Source organism: Lobosporangium transversale (genome assembly GCF_002105155.1).
Source record: "Lobosporangium transversale strain NRRL 3116 chromosome Unknown BCR41scaffold_2, whole genome shotgun sequence".
Classification (NCBI taxonomy): domain Eukaryota; kingdom Fungi; phylum Mortierellomycota; class Mortierellomycetes; order Mortierellales; family Mortierellaceae; genus Lobosporangium; species Lobosporangium transversale.
Window position 1 is genome coordinate 1744750 of NW_019028980.1, and position 16225 is coordinate 1760974.

Here is a 16225-nt window from a genome sequence, read left to right on the forward strand (position 1 = left end):
GCAGCCCATACCAAATATAGTAATTTTTGCCTCTATTTGGCAGCCTACTTCTGGGGGCTGCCACTTAACTTCGCACTCTTGGGTGGCAGCTGGGCTGCCAAATACATTACTTTTTTTTTTTTTTTTTTTTTTTTTATAACAGTGTCATAACATCAATGGTAAAACAGGCAGCGTTCTGTGGATACATTGCCTTGCACAGCTAATGCCGCCGGAGGTACTAAGGGCAGCGGCGATGACATCTTCACAAAACAGCCTTCAATGTACACGGTTAGGGAATGATTTATTGAAGACGTCTAGGTAGCAGGTGAGACGCGTTTGCTCCGAGCGAAAACCTCTCATAGGCATTGATCTCCAAATGGCACCTCCAAAACTGTATGAGCGACCTACTTGAAAAAAAAAAAAAAAAAAAAAAAATAAATAGTTAGAGGCCAAATAGCCCTGGGTAGGCTGCCAAGTAAATAATGAATGTTATTTGGCAACTGGGCTGCCAAAGAGAGTCTTGAAAGTTGATTATATTTGGCAATGGGCTGCCAAATAGATTAATCCTTTTTGAAATAAGAGTTACCTTTTGACGATTATTTTCCCCTGAGAAGTGTCTGCTTTTTCTCGATTGGTGTCTACTTTTTTTCCATTGGTATGTCCCCCTTCCTATCCTGGCTATATATATTTTTTCTCGACAAGTCCCTTCCTGATCTCCAACAGCAGTAATGACAGTAAATCACAAACCAATTTAATAAGGATGAAGTTATTTGTACGGCCCCTCGTGCAAATAAAATTTCATTTAAAAAAAATTTATTCGCACTGCCCCGTAGATACCTGCTCCCCCCGTGCAAATAAATAAAAAAAAAAAAAACTATTTGCACAGGGTAGGTCTTTATTTCAGTCTTAAATACCACTACCAGGCCAGGAAGCCTTCCATGATACAAGCTCGAAAGCTAAGCATCAAATACAGACCAGAATATTTATCTTATCAAGGTCGTACGTAGCCCAGAGTAGATGTTGATATTCTTTATGTGACTCTAGGATTGAGTAAAGAACTACAAATGGTTTATCTATAATTGAAATATATTATGCCGCTCTACTTTGCACTTTTGTTGACCGTGTTGTTATAGATTGTGGATGGTTCCCTGATGCTTTCTTTCATTTAGTGCGTGCATACATCTCTGGTATTTCCGTACACTATTAAGCACACAACGATGAGTTCAGTAATTAGGAACCTCTAACGTGTAGCTTGTTTCGACAGATATACAAACAATCATACTATCATACCCATTGCTACGATACATAGCGTGCCGTGTTATTACTCTCTTTCTTTTCTCTCTCTTAAATGTCTTTATCTCTGTCTTTCTTTATTAAGAGCTCAAGCGTCCTCGATACTAAATTTCGTTTATCAAATTCACCAAAATACAATGAGTAGACCTCAGTTTATTTTGTGGAATGTCTATCTTCTCGCCCGCTTGTAACCCGAGAGGTTACTTATCTTTTGATAGTTGGTGACAGTTCGCACTCAAAGCCGATCGCGCCATAATTACCTATATCCCTATATCTAAATAGTTAAAATACTTTAATAGCATAACCGTGGCTAATAGTGATAGAAAAGAGACATAAATACTCTTTTCTGTTACGTTAATAAAGATCCTTATTTCTGTTCAATCAGGGTTGATTTTTCACCAATAAAATAGCCAGAACTTGCCTTGGGTCATCTTTAGGACGCAGTGTCGTATACTCGGCAGCACATATAGATGCTCACTGCATCTAGAGACTAGCTTCATATTGTACAATCACCTGAAAGGTTATGAAGAGAAACACTGTCTTCAATCCTATTTCTTGCCGTTTTCCCTCAGCATGTACTGCCCAAAAACTTTAGTGATTATCCACATTGGTCTCATTAATAAAAGCGTAAATTTCCATCTTGGTTGGTGAAGTATTTTTGTATGTCACAAATGAGCTGTTTGTCAGAGATTCGAAATAAAAAAAATAATGAATAACCCACTTTGACCAGACTTTTTTTCGGGTGACTGTAGAGTGGAATAGAGCGTGAAAAATATTTTGTAGATAGATAGTAAGCAGTAGAAAAGTAAGTGAGAATAAGATATGGGTTCACACACCACACCCATGGGGGTATTTATTCATTTTCTGGTAGAGAGACTTGTACCAGGTAACTACGTATCTATCTATAAGATGACAAAGATTCGTTCTAAAAACTTCATACCAAAGATTTATCGCGTCTATGTGTGGCGCGTTATTGCCACTAATTTCTACCGCTAATCTTTTTTAGCGCATTAGTGTTATTTTTACTCTAATTTTTTTCTAACTAGGCCCCATCATAATATTGCATACTGTGAAATATGCAACAGAGCGCGATGAGTATCGCAGCTCCCATGGCGCTGCAACTTCCAACAGTAATAATCCGTTTGTGAATGTCGACTCCGATTGCCCTTTCCTTGATAAAGAATTTTGTTCTGCTGTTGAGAAGGAACGCAGAGCGCTCAACAAGAACGGTTTCTTCGGACAGCTCCTTTGTGATAGTGATTAAGTAATTAAGGGTTCGAACATCTACAACAAGTTCCTTGGGGCCTAGTTGTCATTCAGATGGGTAGTTTTTTAAGTAGTTCATATATTGAGTCGACTGCCATTCCACCCTATTGAGATACTCGAAGGGATTGTTCTGCCTGTGGATTTGAATCCCATTCATAAAATCTGTAAGACCTGTCATAAGGCGGTTTTGAACAGATGATTTTTTTTTTTTTTATTTTTTTTTATTGCACGGAGGTGCCAGAGTAAATAACTTTTTGTATGGGGGCCGTACGAATAAGGCGCGTACAAGCCCATGATGCAAATATCTTTTTCCATGAAGGAGATGTTCTGCAAGATAGTTTTTTTCTTCTCCTTCTTCTTGTTTTTAACTTCTGGTGCACCTGTACATTCGTTTGCATATGATGTTCTCAAAGAAGATACAGCAGGATTTAACGCTTGTTGCTCATGAATGTCTTTACTGAAGACAATGTTATGCTGTTGAGAAGTATAAGAGAGTTCATATTGAGCTTGCTGTCTGACCTCTGAATTATATCCATACACTGTTGTAAATATCATTTATACCGAAAAAAATAAAAAATAAAAAAAAAATAAAAAAAATAAAAAAAAAAGGCTCGCCACTATACGAATGCAGTTTTTTTTGATTATGATATCCAGTTTCGATTCAGTTGAAGCAATGGTCTAGAGACGCATAGACATAATCTCCCGATCGCATTGTTTTCTAATTGTTGCCCGAGTTTGTTTTATTTTATTTTATTTTATTTTTATTTTTTCACTTGATCGAAATTGAAAGCCTGAATTTCGGCCAATATGGCCAGGCTTTAGATGGTTGCAAGCAATATAAAATTTTATAACATGTCCAATACTGGCTGCGAATTAGACACTCTTCACCAATCGCCAGTCTTTTCATATTAAAACATCGTTTTCACTAAACAAAGATAGTAATGCGCTTGGTTTGGAAAAGTCGGCATGAAAGTGATGCATTCATTTTTTTTATTTTTTTTAAAAAAAAAAAAAAAAAAAAAACAAATTTCATTGGGAAATTCATGGGAGGAAGAAGATGGTCTATTGGTTTCTTTTAATGACATAGTTAATTGCAAGCAAGAAGGAAAATAAAAAACAACTACAAACTAACTAAGCATGCTATCCGCTTTCTCACGTCAAAGCTAAACTGCAGGCAAAATAAAAGAAAAAGGGAAGGTTCAAATAACGATCTCGTCTTCAATGGCACGAGGTTCCAATCCTAAGCGATCAAGACATGTATGGTAGCGATCTGGGTTGGATTTCTTGAGATATTTAAGGACAGTCTGACGTTGATGGACCAACATGCGCAAACGACGATAGTTGTGTTTATCCTTCTTATTATTGAGGACGTGGTTGTTCAAGTTTTGAATCCTGACAGTCATAATGGCAGCTAATCGAATAATAATAATAATAATAATAATAATAAAATTGGAAATAAGAAAACAAGTTTCATTGTTTTTCAAAAGAAAAAGAGAAAAGGTAATAATAATAATAATAATAATAATAATAATAATAATAATAAAAGCCATGAGAATAAAGATTACCTTGAACTTCAGGGCTTCCAGTGTCACCTTCAAAGCGTTGGAATGCTTCCTTGGCTCTCCTGATGTTTTCCAATATGATCTGTTTTGCATTTCCATTCTCAAGGGCAATGATGCGGCGGACCAATTCTGCCTTCTGTTTCTCAATAGGGAGCTGAAGCTTGTCACTGACAAGTGTGGAGCGGTTCATGAGTTCTTCCAGGTGGATATGGGGGACCTTATCGAAGATCAATTCTGCTTCCTGATTAGTTAAGAAATGTTGGTATCCAGAAGGTTCAGATGTCGAAACTACCAAGGGCGCCCTAGATGATGAAAAGATGGAGGATGATAATGGTGAGGCTGAAAAAGAAAAGTTGGATCTTGAGGATGATGTTGATGATGATGATGATGTGCTGTCAGACTCGGTATCAGTAGTCGTGGGAGGTTTGATAGAAGCGAGAGGAGCTTGGAACAGAGTCTGAGGCTGAAGAAGCGAGCGCGTGAACTCTGTTTCCTTTCCAATGATATAGTCTGGTGTTGATTCTTCAAATTCACGATGTTTATCTTCCTGTTTCTTTAGGTTAGCCTTCCGGGTCTGAATGGCAATGTCCTTCCTTGATCGTCGAGCTTTAGCCAAAACAGCGGTTGATGTGTGGAAGGTATTGCATGGTGTTGCCTTGGTTGAAGCAACTACATTTTGAGATCGGAAAAAAAATAAAAATAAAACATTGTATATTAGCAAATGAGTCCACTGTGAATGTGTGGTTGCATTAAGGAGTCAACTCTTCTGATCAGTTTTGCTGCAGTCATGTCCATTGATCGTGTATTGCAACTTTTTCCTGTTAAGCTCGCTTTGTGATAAAAAAAAAGTAACTTCGGCTTTTTTCCTTTTCTCTCTCTTTTTTTTTTTTTTTTTTTTTTTTTTTTACTGTATAGCCGTACCCAAGGAACGTGCTCCAGGTAAGACTGTGCGCAGACCAAACATGATAAGAACAGAATACGATGGACAAGATGTAGGAGTCAAGTGAGGATGGGGCAGCAACGTCTCCGAAGTCAGTGTGGCTAGTCTCACAGGAACTTCCTACGAAAATAATAAACATTTTTTCTGATCCGTTCATTTGTGATTTACGAATAAGCCACCATTAGCTGAGGGCAAGGCCAGCTAAGGCACAAAAGAAAAAAGACATTTCTTTCATTCGCGAGAAAAAAAAAAAAAAAAAGGAAAAAGGCATGGTCCGCTTCAAGAACAGATACTTGCTATTCGAGGTCGTCTATGCGAACACGCCATTACGATGGGCTTCGATTCCAGCTTCCAATACATTAGAACTGTCTTCGACAGCTGATCAAAATCCTTTTGGAGATACTGGAAGAAATAACTGTCAACTACCACAAATCAGCAACAAAGACCTGATGGTTGCTCTTAAGGACTCGATAGCAGGGAACTTTGGAGATTATGGAGCTGGGCTAACACAGAGGCCATTGACATGTATGTATTAGGGTTGATCTCCTTTTCATCATATGTGTTGTCTCTACCCAGGAATTTGATTTAAGGATTTCTTTTTTATTGTATTTATCATTGGCAGTAAAATATTTTTCACCACACACAAACATTGGGATTCTCAGGATATCGAGAGAGGAATTGCATATTGTATGGGGTGCACTCACCTTTATTACACAGCTGAAAGGAAACCCATGCATTTTCAGAGTCCTTCATACTTCTGGTAACTTTACATTTTCCATTTTTTTTTTTTTTTTTTTTTTTTTTTTTTGGTTTAAAGCCCCTGAGGAGATCTGAATTGAATGATCAAGAATTGACTATGGTATGTAATCCTTATTTCATATTTGCTTTTATTGAATTGATAGGTACGATCCGACATTGTCAATCACGGACGATTGCCTACGATCGTGACCGGATTATGGCCCTAAGGAACCAGGCACAGCTTTTGAAAGACGATCAGGCGTTTACACAGCTTGGCCTTGCGCTTAAGGACTCATTAGACGAAGTTAATGCGCTGGAGCTTTAGAGTGGGGGATTTGATTAGGACTTGTTGTCTTTTTTCTTTTTTGTAATAGTATATATTTTTTTATTTATCTGTATTACTGTAATTAAGGAAAATGTAATCATAAATTAAAAAAAAAAGGCAATCTTTGCCAATGATCATGTGATCTGTACAAAAATGGCAAAATTTCGTACGTGAATGATTAATCACAGCTTTTTAAGTTCTGAAAGAATTGCCTGGAAGCTCCTTTTTTCCTGATCTGATCACTTTAACATTCTTTACATTCTTTACATTCTTTACATTCATTCTTCAGAAGAGTTCATCTCTCAGCCCCATACGACAACAACACACACCTCTACATTCACTCGCATATAATTCAAAATGTCTGGAAACATCGGTTGGGACGATGAGATTGTCCTTCGTAAGCGTGCTGAGCATACCAAGGTCACCCGCTCCTCTGCTGACATCAACGCTGCCCGCCGTGCAGGTGCTGTTGTCTCTACAGAGCGCAAGGCTGTCACTAATGCTGGACATGTTGGTGAAGATTTCCGACGCATTGCCAAGTTGGCTGAGACTGATGAGATTGTTGCACCCAAGGCCGTCTCCATGGATGTTGGAAAGGCCATTGCAAAGGCTCGTATTGAATTGAAGATGAACCAGAAGGAGCTTGGTGTCAAGGTTAACGAGAAGCAGACTGTCGTAAGTTTTTTTTTTTTTTTTTTTTTTTTTCTAAGCCCATCCCGCTTCTCCTTCCCCCCTTCCCCCTTTCCCCCTTCGTTGTTTTTTTTTTTTGTGTACAGGATCTTGCAGTTTTATTTTGCCTGCCGCAGTCAGCCCTAATTATTATCGTAATCCTAATCATGATTGTTTTTTTTTTTTTTTTTTTTGCCTTCGCCCTTTCATCTATTAATAAATTGATGAATAGATCAACGACTATGAGGCTGGGCGTGCTGTTCCTAACCAGCAGATTCTTGGAAAGTTGGAGCGTGCTCTTGGAGTCAAGCTACGTGGCAAGGATATTGGCTCTCCCTTGACCTTCGGAAAGAAGTAAACTCTGGTCGCTGATCGACCCTTTTTTTTAAAAAAAAAAAAAAAAAAAAAAAAAAAAACAGCCTCCATGGAGAACCTCTTCTTTTTTTTGTTTTGTTTTTGCTTTCCTTCAAGTCCACCGAAGAACAAGATATTTAAATTTACTCGACGGTTACTTTGAGAGTTTGCATGCCAAAGATTCAACCTCCCTAAAGCCATCCTTAGACACCCTTTCTTCTGAATGCAACTAGTAGATGTATATAATAAATTTCCAAAAAAAAGTAATTGTGTCTACGTTTATAGTTCTTGAAGATTATCTGTGCCATTCATTTTATGAAAGTAATAATGCAAATGTAAAAAAGTACAAGGTTGTCGTCCGAGCGACCGAGGTCGGGCCAAATGGCTCTGAGTCTGATCTCCAAACTCAATAAAAAAAAGCCACAGAATAGTCCAGCCTTTTTTTTTTTTTTTTTTTTTTTTTGATAGAGGAAACGGATGCATGTGTTGTGTTGATGAATGAACCCTTTTTTGGGAGCCAGCCAATTGCATTTCGCACCCCCCTTTCACTTCTTCTCCTATATACACGATAATGAGTATAACAAAAAGGACTGTTTTAATACTGGACCATAGTCCACATGCGCGCAGGCGAGCATGTCATGAATATGAGGAGAAAGCCATGGCTTCAAATGAGTGTAATGTTTTTTTTTTTTTTTTTTTTTTTTTTTTTAGTATCATGGATTTGTGGTGTGCTTTTGAAACTTCAGTTACTGTTTTTTTTTTTTAAAAAAAAAAAATCCATCATCTCTTAATAAAAATAATTAAAAAAAAAAAGTTCCGGACAATGATGAATTCGACTTGGAGCCATGTTCGATGTGGTCGAGTTTTGTTCATGCATGCCTGCATTACACCCGTTTAGCATGGGATTTATCACCTGTTGGTCAAAGAACACAGGTTAGTAAAAAGACTTTTTTTTTTTTTTTTTTTTTTATTGTCTTATCATGTAGATCAGAGCATTGTATTGGATACTCTGTCTTGACATACTCTTAATTTCATCACTAGGTATCCGTCCATGTGGCACCAGGATCAGGACAAACGTCCGATAGTATAGTACTGAATACCTGGGCCAATCAAGATCAGAGCTTAGGGAGCGTAAGAAGGAGGCATTATGTCCGTTTGCGGAAGAAAAGAGAGAAAAAAAAAAAAAAAAAAAAAAAAAAGCGCTCGATATCCATCCAAATCATAATTTTTACTCTATAGATTACTTCTCAATTGAGGGAACTGCAACTTCGGGATGATGACATGGAGTCCGTTAACGCAGAGAGCGATGACATGGATGATTCTGGCGGCTGGATAGAGCATGCATTGAAGGGCGCAATAGCTCATGCATTGGAACCCATACCAGTATATTCAACACCATTAAACACTATATCTACTCCATCAAAGATGACAATCAATGTCATAATGCTTCTTGCAGACCTCAAAGAAGAAACTAAGATGGATGACGAAGACACAGAGATGGGGGATGAGGATGATGAACGCGCATGGATTTATGGCGATCTGGATCTGCGAAAGCTTCTCATGGATGCCCTTTACAGCCTACAGGAATGTGTCAGGAATAGCAGGTAGGTTTATAAGCAGAGTTTTTTTTTTTTTTTTTTTTTTTTTTTCTATTCAGGTGGTATAGCATGGACAGGATTGCAGGACACTAACTTCTAAATACATCCCTATCATCATTTTTGACACATTTGGAAGGGTCTCGGCTATTAATGTAGAATTTATAAGGGTATCGACACAATCAACAGCACCAAGACCAGATATCTTAAAGGAAGATGTAAGTAATCTCATGCTATTCTTTGATGGATGAGCACCTCAAGCTAATGCATTTCATATAGGATGAAAAAAAAAAAAAAAAAAAAAACACTTTGACTTGACTTGCAAATATGTTCATTGGTAGATTTCGAGAGTTTGTTCGTCCTCTGTATATACAATCACCACAAAGGATGAGACTACCGTGACAAGTGGACTCATCAATCATTATTTGCGACAAAACAGAGGTGTACAGCTTCTACGTCTTCACAATTTGCCTTTAAAGCGCCAGGACAATGATGAAGATAACAGTAATAACGCCCCAGTGGAATTGTTTTACAGATCGGATCACATCAGAGCTTTGGCTTGGAAGAAGGCAGACATGAATACTGGGAACAGGATATCCGCCGTCCTTCATGATACCCCCCAAAACCTCCGTGAAATAGCAGAACTAGAATATGGCGTGGAATGTACAGAGTTGTCCAGTAAGTACTAAACTCGTTGTTCACACATGTGCACTTTTCTTGGATTATCATCAAAAGATTCCGATGAATTTTGATATATAAAATCTTTTTTTTTTTTTTTTTTTTTTTATAATAGATGTTATACCGACTGAATGTACACATCTCGCATCAATATCCCCTTCAACATTTACTGCATCATTCTTCCCTTTCATCAATGGTAGGGCTATACATGTATATAAAGATGCAATACATGTAGTGTTTGATGAGTATGACATGATATGAACTGCAATTTGGATCATTAGGCAAAGTTCACCTCCTGAAGCATCCTGGCCCTGGTGATTTGGCCTCAAAGGCCCTCTTTGATCATGATGGACAGCTTTTCATCCACTGTCTCCAGTCAGAACCAGATCCATTAGCGTTTTCAATGCAAGCAGCCCAACACTTTGATACCAATAAGAAGGTCAATGTTTCTTCAAGTAATTATCATCTTGAGGTTTGTGCTGAGGACCCTGCCGCTGAGTATTTTCTTTCTTCCTTTTTTCCTTTCTTTTAAAAAAGGGGAGGGGGGGAAAAGAATATAGGGGCCAAAACATGCTAACGTACAGTGATGTTATGTACTATTCTAGGAGTTTGTGGACGCTATTCTTTATCCCAATCTGATTGTGCCTGGCGCCGACTCATTTTCTCAGGAAGGAAACATATTTACAGAGATCGTCCCACCTGCTTTGAAATCAATAACTTGTAATCATAAGGAGAGTGAGGGTGAAGATGACTACAAGAGTGAGGAGGGAGCAAGCTCAAGAGGTGTACATATGACGCTTGTCCACACGACCTCTAAACTAGACTTGGAAACGCGATGGCTGGTCCAATGGGAAGGAGAGCGTACACATCCCATTCTGGTATGACATTTTTTTTTTTTTTTTTTTTTTTACGGCTTCATAAAGTTTTACCTTTTTCATTTCATTCTACTCTAGCGACTATAGCAAGTAACATGTTTCTATTTTTGTTTTCGTTTTTATCAATAGCCTGCTCATAATACACAGATTCAGAGATTTAAAAGTGCTATATGCAAAAACAGTGTGGACACAGCAGGAGTTGCTACTATAAATTCAGTCTTGGATAACTTGATTGCGGACGCACGCCCATTAGCCCTACCAGGCGAATCAACACCATCAGGACAGGGAATGGCGTCTCAACAGCAACAACGATATCGTGAAAGCGCTCAGGCCATTCTGGCGGATTTGTGGATGATTGGCCAGCGCTTCAAGTCTGTGTCGCCAAGTCATGCTGAGGTGAATAGTTATCACGTCATCACGCTTTTTCTGTGGCAATATCATGTGTTAAAAACATATGCTTATTTTTTTTTTTATTTTTTTTTATTTTTTTTTAATGTTACTGTTTTTATCTGGATTTGGGTTTTATACATAGGCGGCACGACTTATTGCCACCAAGGTAACACCCAAGGGATTAGACCATCAGACGGTGAGGCTAACACTTGTACCACCGAGTAGGCGAGCTGCTTTGATCAATGCAGAAGCTCAGGGGGGAAGTCCCATGTTCGACAACGGAGACATGGGAAGTGATGGATGGAGCCGGAATAAGGGTCAGCGCGGAGGTAATAATCCAGGTGGTATTATTGGTCGCGGGGGAAACCGGGGAGGTCGATTCGATAATCGTGGTGGTAGAGGGGGAGCGGGTGTCAACAACGCTGCAGGACGCGGCAGAGGAGGTTTCCGAGGAAGTCATAATACAAATAGTCCTGGTGGTAATAACAGTAATGCAGCCATTTCTGATGATATGAGTTTTAGTGGAATGGACTCTTCAGCAGGGCCTAACAACGACATTATGTTGAGTATGACTGGAAAGACACAGCCGGTTCCTTATTTGATCACACAGCCGCCTACACGAGAGGAATTAGAGGAGTCGGAACAAGAATACCTTGCACAGCTCGGTGAGGATGGTTGTTTGCTTAAAGCCTATTGGGGTTCACGGGGCGCACAGGGCTCTGCAATTGCAAGTGTGCTGAATTCGGTCACGTCGCTTGATGCTCCTTCTGCCAATGCATCGAGTTCAGATATACAACAACAACAACAACACCAACCAGATCCTATTGTTGCAGTGGCATTAGCAGCACAACAAAAGATGAAGAAATTGCCGACGAAGCGGCTGAGATTACAGGATTTTGCAGGCCGGACACCGTCTGCAGAGAACGGAGGTTTCAGTAAATAAGATAGAGCTCCGATTTTTTTTTTTAGGAAATTACGCTAGATTTTGCATGTGAGAACGAGGTGTAGCTTCTGGATCAAGGAAATACGTTCTTTGATTATTTCTGATTATCCAATAAAATCAATCTTTCCGTTTATTTTTATTTTTTAACGTCGTCGAACCATTATAGAATATCTTTTTCAAAGAAGCATACCATGGAGAGCATAGGAATCTGGACTTTATTTGTTCTATTTGCAGATGCGCATGATACATGAACGGGAGATCATTCATATTTTTATACACACGAGTTATTGTGCATTGCAGTACAGAAGGGAGACGACAGATACGCGTCGTTTTTTTTTTTTTTTTTTTTTTTTGCTCACATTTCTAATTTACTTGTTAAAAAAAAAAAAAAAAAAAAAAAAATAGATATCGAAGCAGTTGAACGTCAGTTGGCATATGAATGCTAAGGATACATGTAGATAGTAGGAAAAGCTTAGCGGGAAAGGTCTAACTACGGGAGGTAGAACAAAAAAAAAAGTTGTTCTTTGTTCCTTGGTGTAGATGAATCTGAAGGAAAACATAAACTTGTTTGTGAGGGACAGAGACGGTTGAAGACCTTTTACACATGTCTTTTCTATATACTTTTATTCAGTTGTTTTTGTTTGTCCTCTGATAGTGTGGAGAGAAAGGTTTCTCCACATAGTCTAGTTCAACATGCAGCAATAAAAAAAGATAATCTTGGATGATGAAAGCGAGGATTTTCTTCAGGGTCATATATATATATATACATCTGTATCGTATCTTTATTAACTACAGTACATGTATATATATATATATATATATATATATATATATATATAAGAACGCGTACATGTACCGTTCATTTTGTATTGTAAAACAAGAAGTCTTTGCTAGCTAATCAAACCATACAAAGAGAGATTCTCGAGTATTCATCCGGAAACTTTTATTGAGAGGGATTTTTTTTTTTTTACTTTTCTATCGTTTTGTGGAGGACTGAATCATGTGGGGTCTTGACTTGAATTTTATCGTCGGACTAGATATGTAATGAAAGAGACTTTTTTGTGGAGAAATAATGGGCTCAAATAGGTTGAGGGTGAGGCCAGCACAGTCCAACATGAACGGAAGTTAGCTTGTTGCGTCCTATAAAGTTCAATCGTAGTCTAGGAAAGGGAGTGCAAGGGGGAGGGAAGTACGTGTGGTATGTATTCTGAGTGTAGTATTCAAATGGCTCCAAATGTACTATGTAATAAAATACCGAATGTCCAAACTAGGATGTTTTTTTTTTTTGCGGAGCATGTGAATGTGTCTTTCTCTCCTCTCCCCACCGAATCGTTTCCATGTACTTTTATTGGCCTCTGTGATTCTCACCTATGCATAGATACTTTATAATATATACAATTCAAACAGAACTGAGGATCGCTGCTTGGCCTGCTCTCTAACAGACAAAAAAAAAAAAAAAAGAAAAAAAACCATCAACGACAACAACAACAAAGTACTCCCGGGGCGCTCATTTGACCTATACTTTTCATGCTTTCAGGACCCATCAATAACACCCTGCAGGAAAACTCTGGCACTAACTCAAGGATCCCTTACAATAGAACAAACAAAAGAGTTTATCGGTTGTTTATCGGCTGCCCATCAATCGATCTCTCCTTTCATCCTTTCCGCCTCAACTATGGTTATATGTTTGTATGTTGGTGAATAAAAGCAAGAATGCCTTATACACGTCAATACAGACATATATATATCTATATAATGATTATCATCTGTTTGTTTAGAAAGAATTCCAGAGGAAACAGAGCAAGGGAACATGTGCAGTCCTTTCAGCTGTTGTGGTTTCGCCCCTCTCCTCTGTCTCTCCTCAATCCAATTCTCGTATTCTTTTGCTAATATTTCTATTGTCATATGTCTCTTGTTGGATCTTAGTATCCATTCAACCGAATCACATTCCCAAGTCTGGTTACTGCAACCTATCCTATGGCACATTTTTCATCACCATGAGGCTCATTGGCCATTGACATTTTTTTTTTTTTTTTTTTTTTTTTTTTCCGTTATTGTTCAGTAGCTCAGTAGCACATGTGCATGTGTACACTAGACCATCTGTGGGGAAGAAGAAAATGACACGACCCACGCAAACGTTCATGCGAAGAAAGACAGAAAAAAAAAAAAAAAAAAAAAAAAGCAAGAGAAGGAACCATTTGGCCTTTTTCCTTTTTTTTTTTTGTTTGCTTTTCGTACGCCGAAAACGAAGGCATCAAAAAAAAAAAACACAATTTCACACGCAAGTATTCGAGCTGACAGAAGGGGACCCAACGGGAAACAATAAATGCACGATGTGTGATATCACATAGACTGCTGGGTTCTTTTTTTTTTTTTTTTTTTTACAAACAACCGATGAAAGAGTCAGAGAGGCTGTGGGAAGAAAAAAAAAAAAAAAAAAAAAAAAAGAAAAGGTAAAGGTAAAGGTATGGATGGATGCGGGCATCTGGTTGTAATCAATATCGCCCTTTTGTCCATGCCAACTTTAATACGTAGATGGTGATATTTATTTTTATTACTATTGTTGCCGTTGTTGGTGATAATGGTGGATACATCTTGCTTGGCTGTTTTATTGTTGTCGGTTACTGAGGTCTTCGGTTTCCGGCCCGTCTTGTTTGGTTCGTTGTTCTTTATCTCCAAACCCCACAAATTTACCTTCCACTCTCACATCCTCCACCCTCTCTTTCTCTCTTTCTCTTTTGTCAAACAAAAAAAAGCTCACTCGACAATTAATCTATCCTTTTCTCTTTTCTCTTTCTCTTTCTTTCTATTTCCTAGCCTTCCCTTCCACCCCTTCTTTCACTCCTATTAATCTTAACCCCCCAACATTAGACAAACAAACACATTCTCTCCATTCATCCTCATCCATTCTTCTTCTCCTTCACAGAGTCGAACCATCACTCTAGTTCTTCCTCACTCTGACCTCTTCTCGTCACTCAATCACTTTTAACTTCAACAGATCAGCTCCCAAACAAGAATTAATATTTCTCGAGATACCTAACAACACAAATTTTAACTCTTCGATCTTTACCATCAATTATCTTTTTTTCCTGACAGTTACTTTCGCTACTTTTTTTTTTTTCTTCAACCACACCCGCTTTCAATTCTCTTAAACTGACAACCAATATGCCACCAGCTCCTGCAAGGGATCAAGTTAAGGCGCAGCCGATGTCTATATCACAACTCTGCCAGCAATCCGAACCGGATGACGACTTGAACCATGATGTCAAGCAGGACCTTGAAGAGGATCCCCTTGACCTCAATTCTAGTGATCATCCTCACAATGTCCATTACAACGGCTATAGCAACGGTAATGGTCATACCAATGGTCATATTAATGGCCATAGTCGCTATTCCTCTGATGAGTTTGAAGAGGTCGATGACATAACACGATCCAAGTTGGCATATGATGACTGTGAGCGTGATGCTGATGAGCGGCTCGCAGCAGAGGTTCTTGAAGATATGGCCAATTCTGCTCGAACATCAACTTCAGCATCCGTTGGCCCAGATTCTTCTACAGCCCCTGCTACGCCATTCATCTCTAGGATGTCGAGTTTGCCTTTGGTAAACTCTGCACTTAAGGCTTACGAGTCAGGAAAGCAGAACAGCAAGGTCATGAAGGTAAGAAGACCCAAAACATCGTCTTTATTCCATCTTATCTTCCAAACCTTCACATCCTATTTCATATTTCATATTTCCATTTTCATTTTTCATTTTTCATTTTCATTTTTCATAATTCTCTTGGCAAAGAATGACAGAAAGGGAAGAGCCGATGGAATGAAAGTTTGTGTGTGCATATGATGAATTGGCTGTATCGCCACAACAACGGATTGCCATTCGTTTTTTGGGGGGTGTGCCCAGAGCATGACATGCTCAGTTCACATTCACATATTACCCAAATGCTCATATACACATGCGCAACTTATCCCTAAACACATGCTCAATTTTTGCCCTGAACCTGTTGCCCATGGCCTGGCGTGTTTGTGTGCTTTGGCCCTCCTCCTCATTCTATTCTAATTTCACAACTTTGCCATGCCATCTATTGTCTTCATTTGCTCTCGGATTGTACATCAATCTATACATCGCACAATATCATCATTTTGTCATACTATCACGCTACGCCCAACTTGCCCTAGGCGTGATGAACCCATGTTGATCCAAGCAGAGCCAAGCAAGTGTTTGGGAAGGGATCTCTAGCCTACTTACCATGCATCTTCCATCTCACACTTCTCCACGTTGCTGTCACATTTCGTTATACCCTACCTGTTCTCTCATGCTCTCATATTTCTGTGGTATTATTCCGTGGGGTTGAAGCTGGACCTTTTTTTTTTTTTTTTTTTTTTGTTTTGATTTGAGAGCAATTCGCTGTAGCTGAATGACAGACATCTGAGATTGGAGATGGGGGAGCCAAATATCGTTATCTCTCAGTTGTATTGTGAATTTGTACCCTCCACTCTCCTGTCCATGTGTTGCTCTTCATTTAATTATTTGTTTGGAAATTGTTGCATGTCTGTGTTTATGTAGTGGAACAGGGCATGGACATGTGTTTGATGTGTGTCGCCTTTCCCCAAATAGCCCC

The 16225-nt window shown here is 38.8% G+C and overlaps 5 protein-coding genes across 5 annotated transcripts; 4 read left to right on the forward strand and 1 right to left on the reverse strand.

The window, feature by feature from the left end:
• Positions 1 to 3597: 3597 nt before the first annotated feature.
• On the reverse strand, positions 3598 to 5157 carry BCR41DRAFT_317180 (hypothetical protein). Its single transcript, XM_022021269.1, has 3 exons — positions 5022 to 5157; positions 4104 to 4769; positions 3598 to 3949 (listed from the first exon to the last, which is right to left on the reverse strand). The coding sequence occupies exons 1-3, from the start codon at positions 5062 to 5064 to the stop codon at positions 3738 to 3740; spliced, it is 921 nt and encodes a 306-aa protein (XP_021886248.1). The 5' UTR covers positions 5065 to 5157; the 3' UTR covers positions 3598 to 3737.
• Positions 5158 to 5282: 125 nt separating this feature from the next.
• BCR41DRAFT_345522 (hypothetical protein) lies at positions 5283 to 6124 on the forward strand. Its single transcript, XM_022022733.1, has 3 exons — positions 5283 to 5565; positions 5663 to 5800; positions 5943 to 6124. Exons 1-3 carry the CDS (start codon positions 5310 to 5312, stop codon positions 6101 to 6103), a joined length of 555 nt encoding a protein of 184 aa, XP_021886249.1. The 5' UTR covers positions 5283 to 5309; the 3' UTR covers positions 6104 to 6124.
• Positions 6125 to 6315: 191 nt separating this feature from the next.
• BCR41DRAFT_331204 (MBF1-domain-containing protein) lies at positions 6316 to 7159 on the forward strand. The gene is made up of 2 exons (XM_022021785.1): positions 6316 to 6778; positions 7005 to 7159. Exons 1-2 carry the CDS (start codon positions 6461 to 6463, stop codon positions 7128 to 7130), a joined length of 444 nt encoding a protein of 147 aa, XP_021886250.1. The 5' UTR covers positions 6316 to 6460; the 3' UTR covers positions 7131 to 7159.
• A 470-nt stretch (positions 7160 to 7629) lies between these two features.
• On the forward strand, positions 7630 to 11736 carry BCR41DRAFT_345526 (hypothetical protein). The gene is made up of 11 exons (XM_022022734.1): positions 7630 to 7800; positions 7941 to 8059; positions 8168 to 8257; positions 8366 to 8730; positions 8861 to 8939; positions 9063 to 9399; positions 9515 to 9595; positions 9681 to 9871; positions 10005 to 10277; positions 10404 to 10670; positions 10807 to 11736. Exons 1-11 carry the CDS (start codon positions 7698 to 7700, stop codon positions 11605 to 11607), a joined length of 2706 nt encoding a protein of 901 aa, XP_021886251.1. The 5' UTR covers positions 7630 to 7697; the 3' UTR covers positions 11608 to 11736.
• Positions 11737 to 15246: 3510 nt separating this feature from the next.
• Positions 15247 to 15966, forward strand: BCR41DRAFT_345528 (hypothetical protein). Its single transcript, XM_022022735.1, has one exon. The coding sequence runs from the start codon at positions 15560 to 15562 to the stop codon at positions 15800 to 15802; it is 243 nt and encodes an 80-aa protein (XP_021886252.1). The 5' UTR covers positions 15247 to 15559; the 3' UTR covers positions 15803 to 15966.
• The last annotated feature ends 259 nt before the right edge of the window (positions 15967 to 16225 follow it).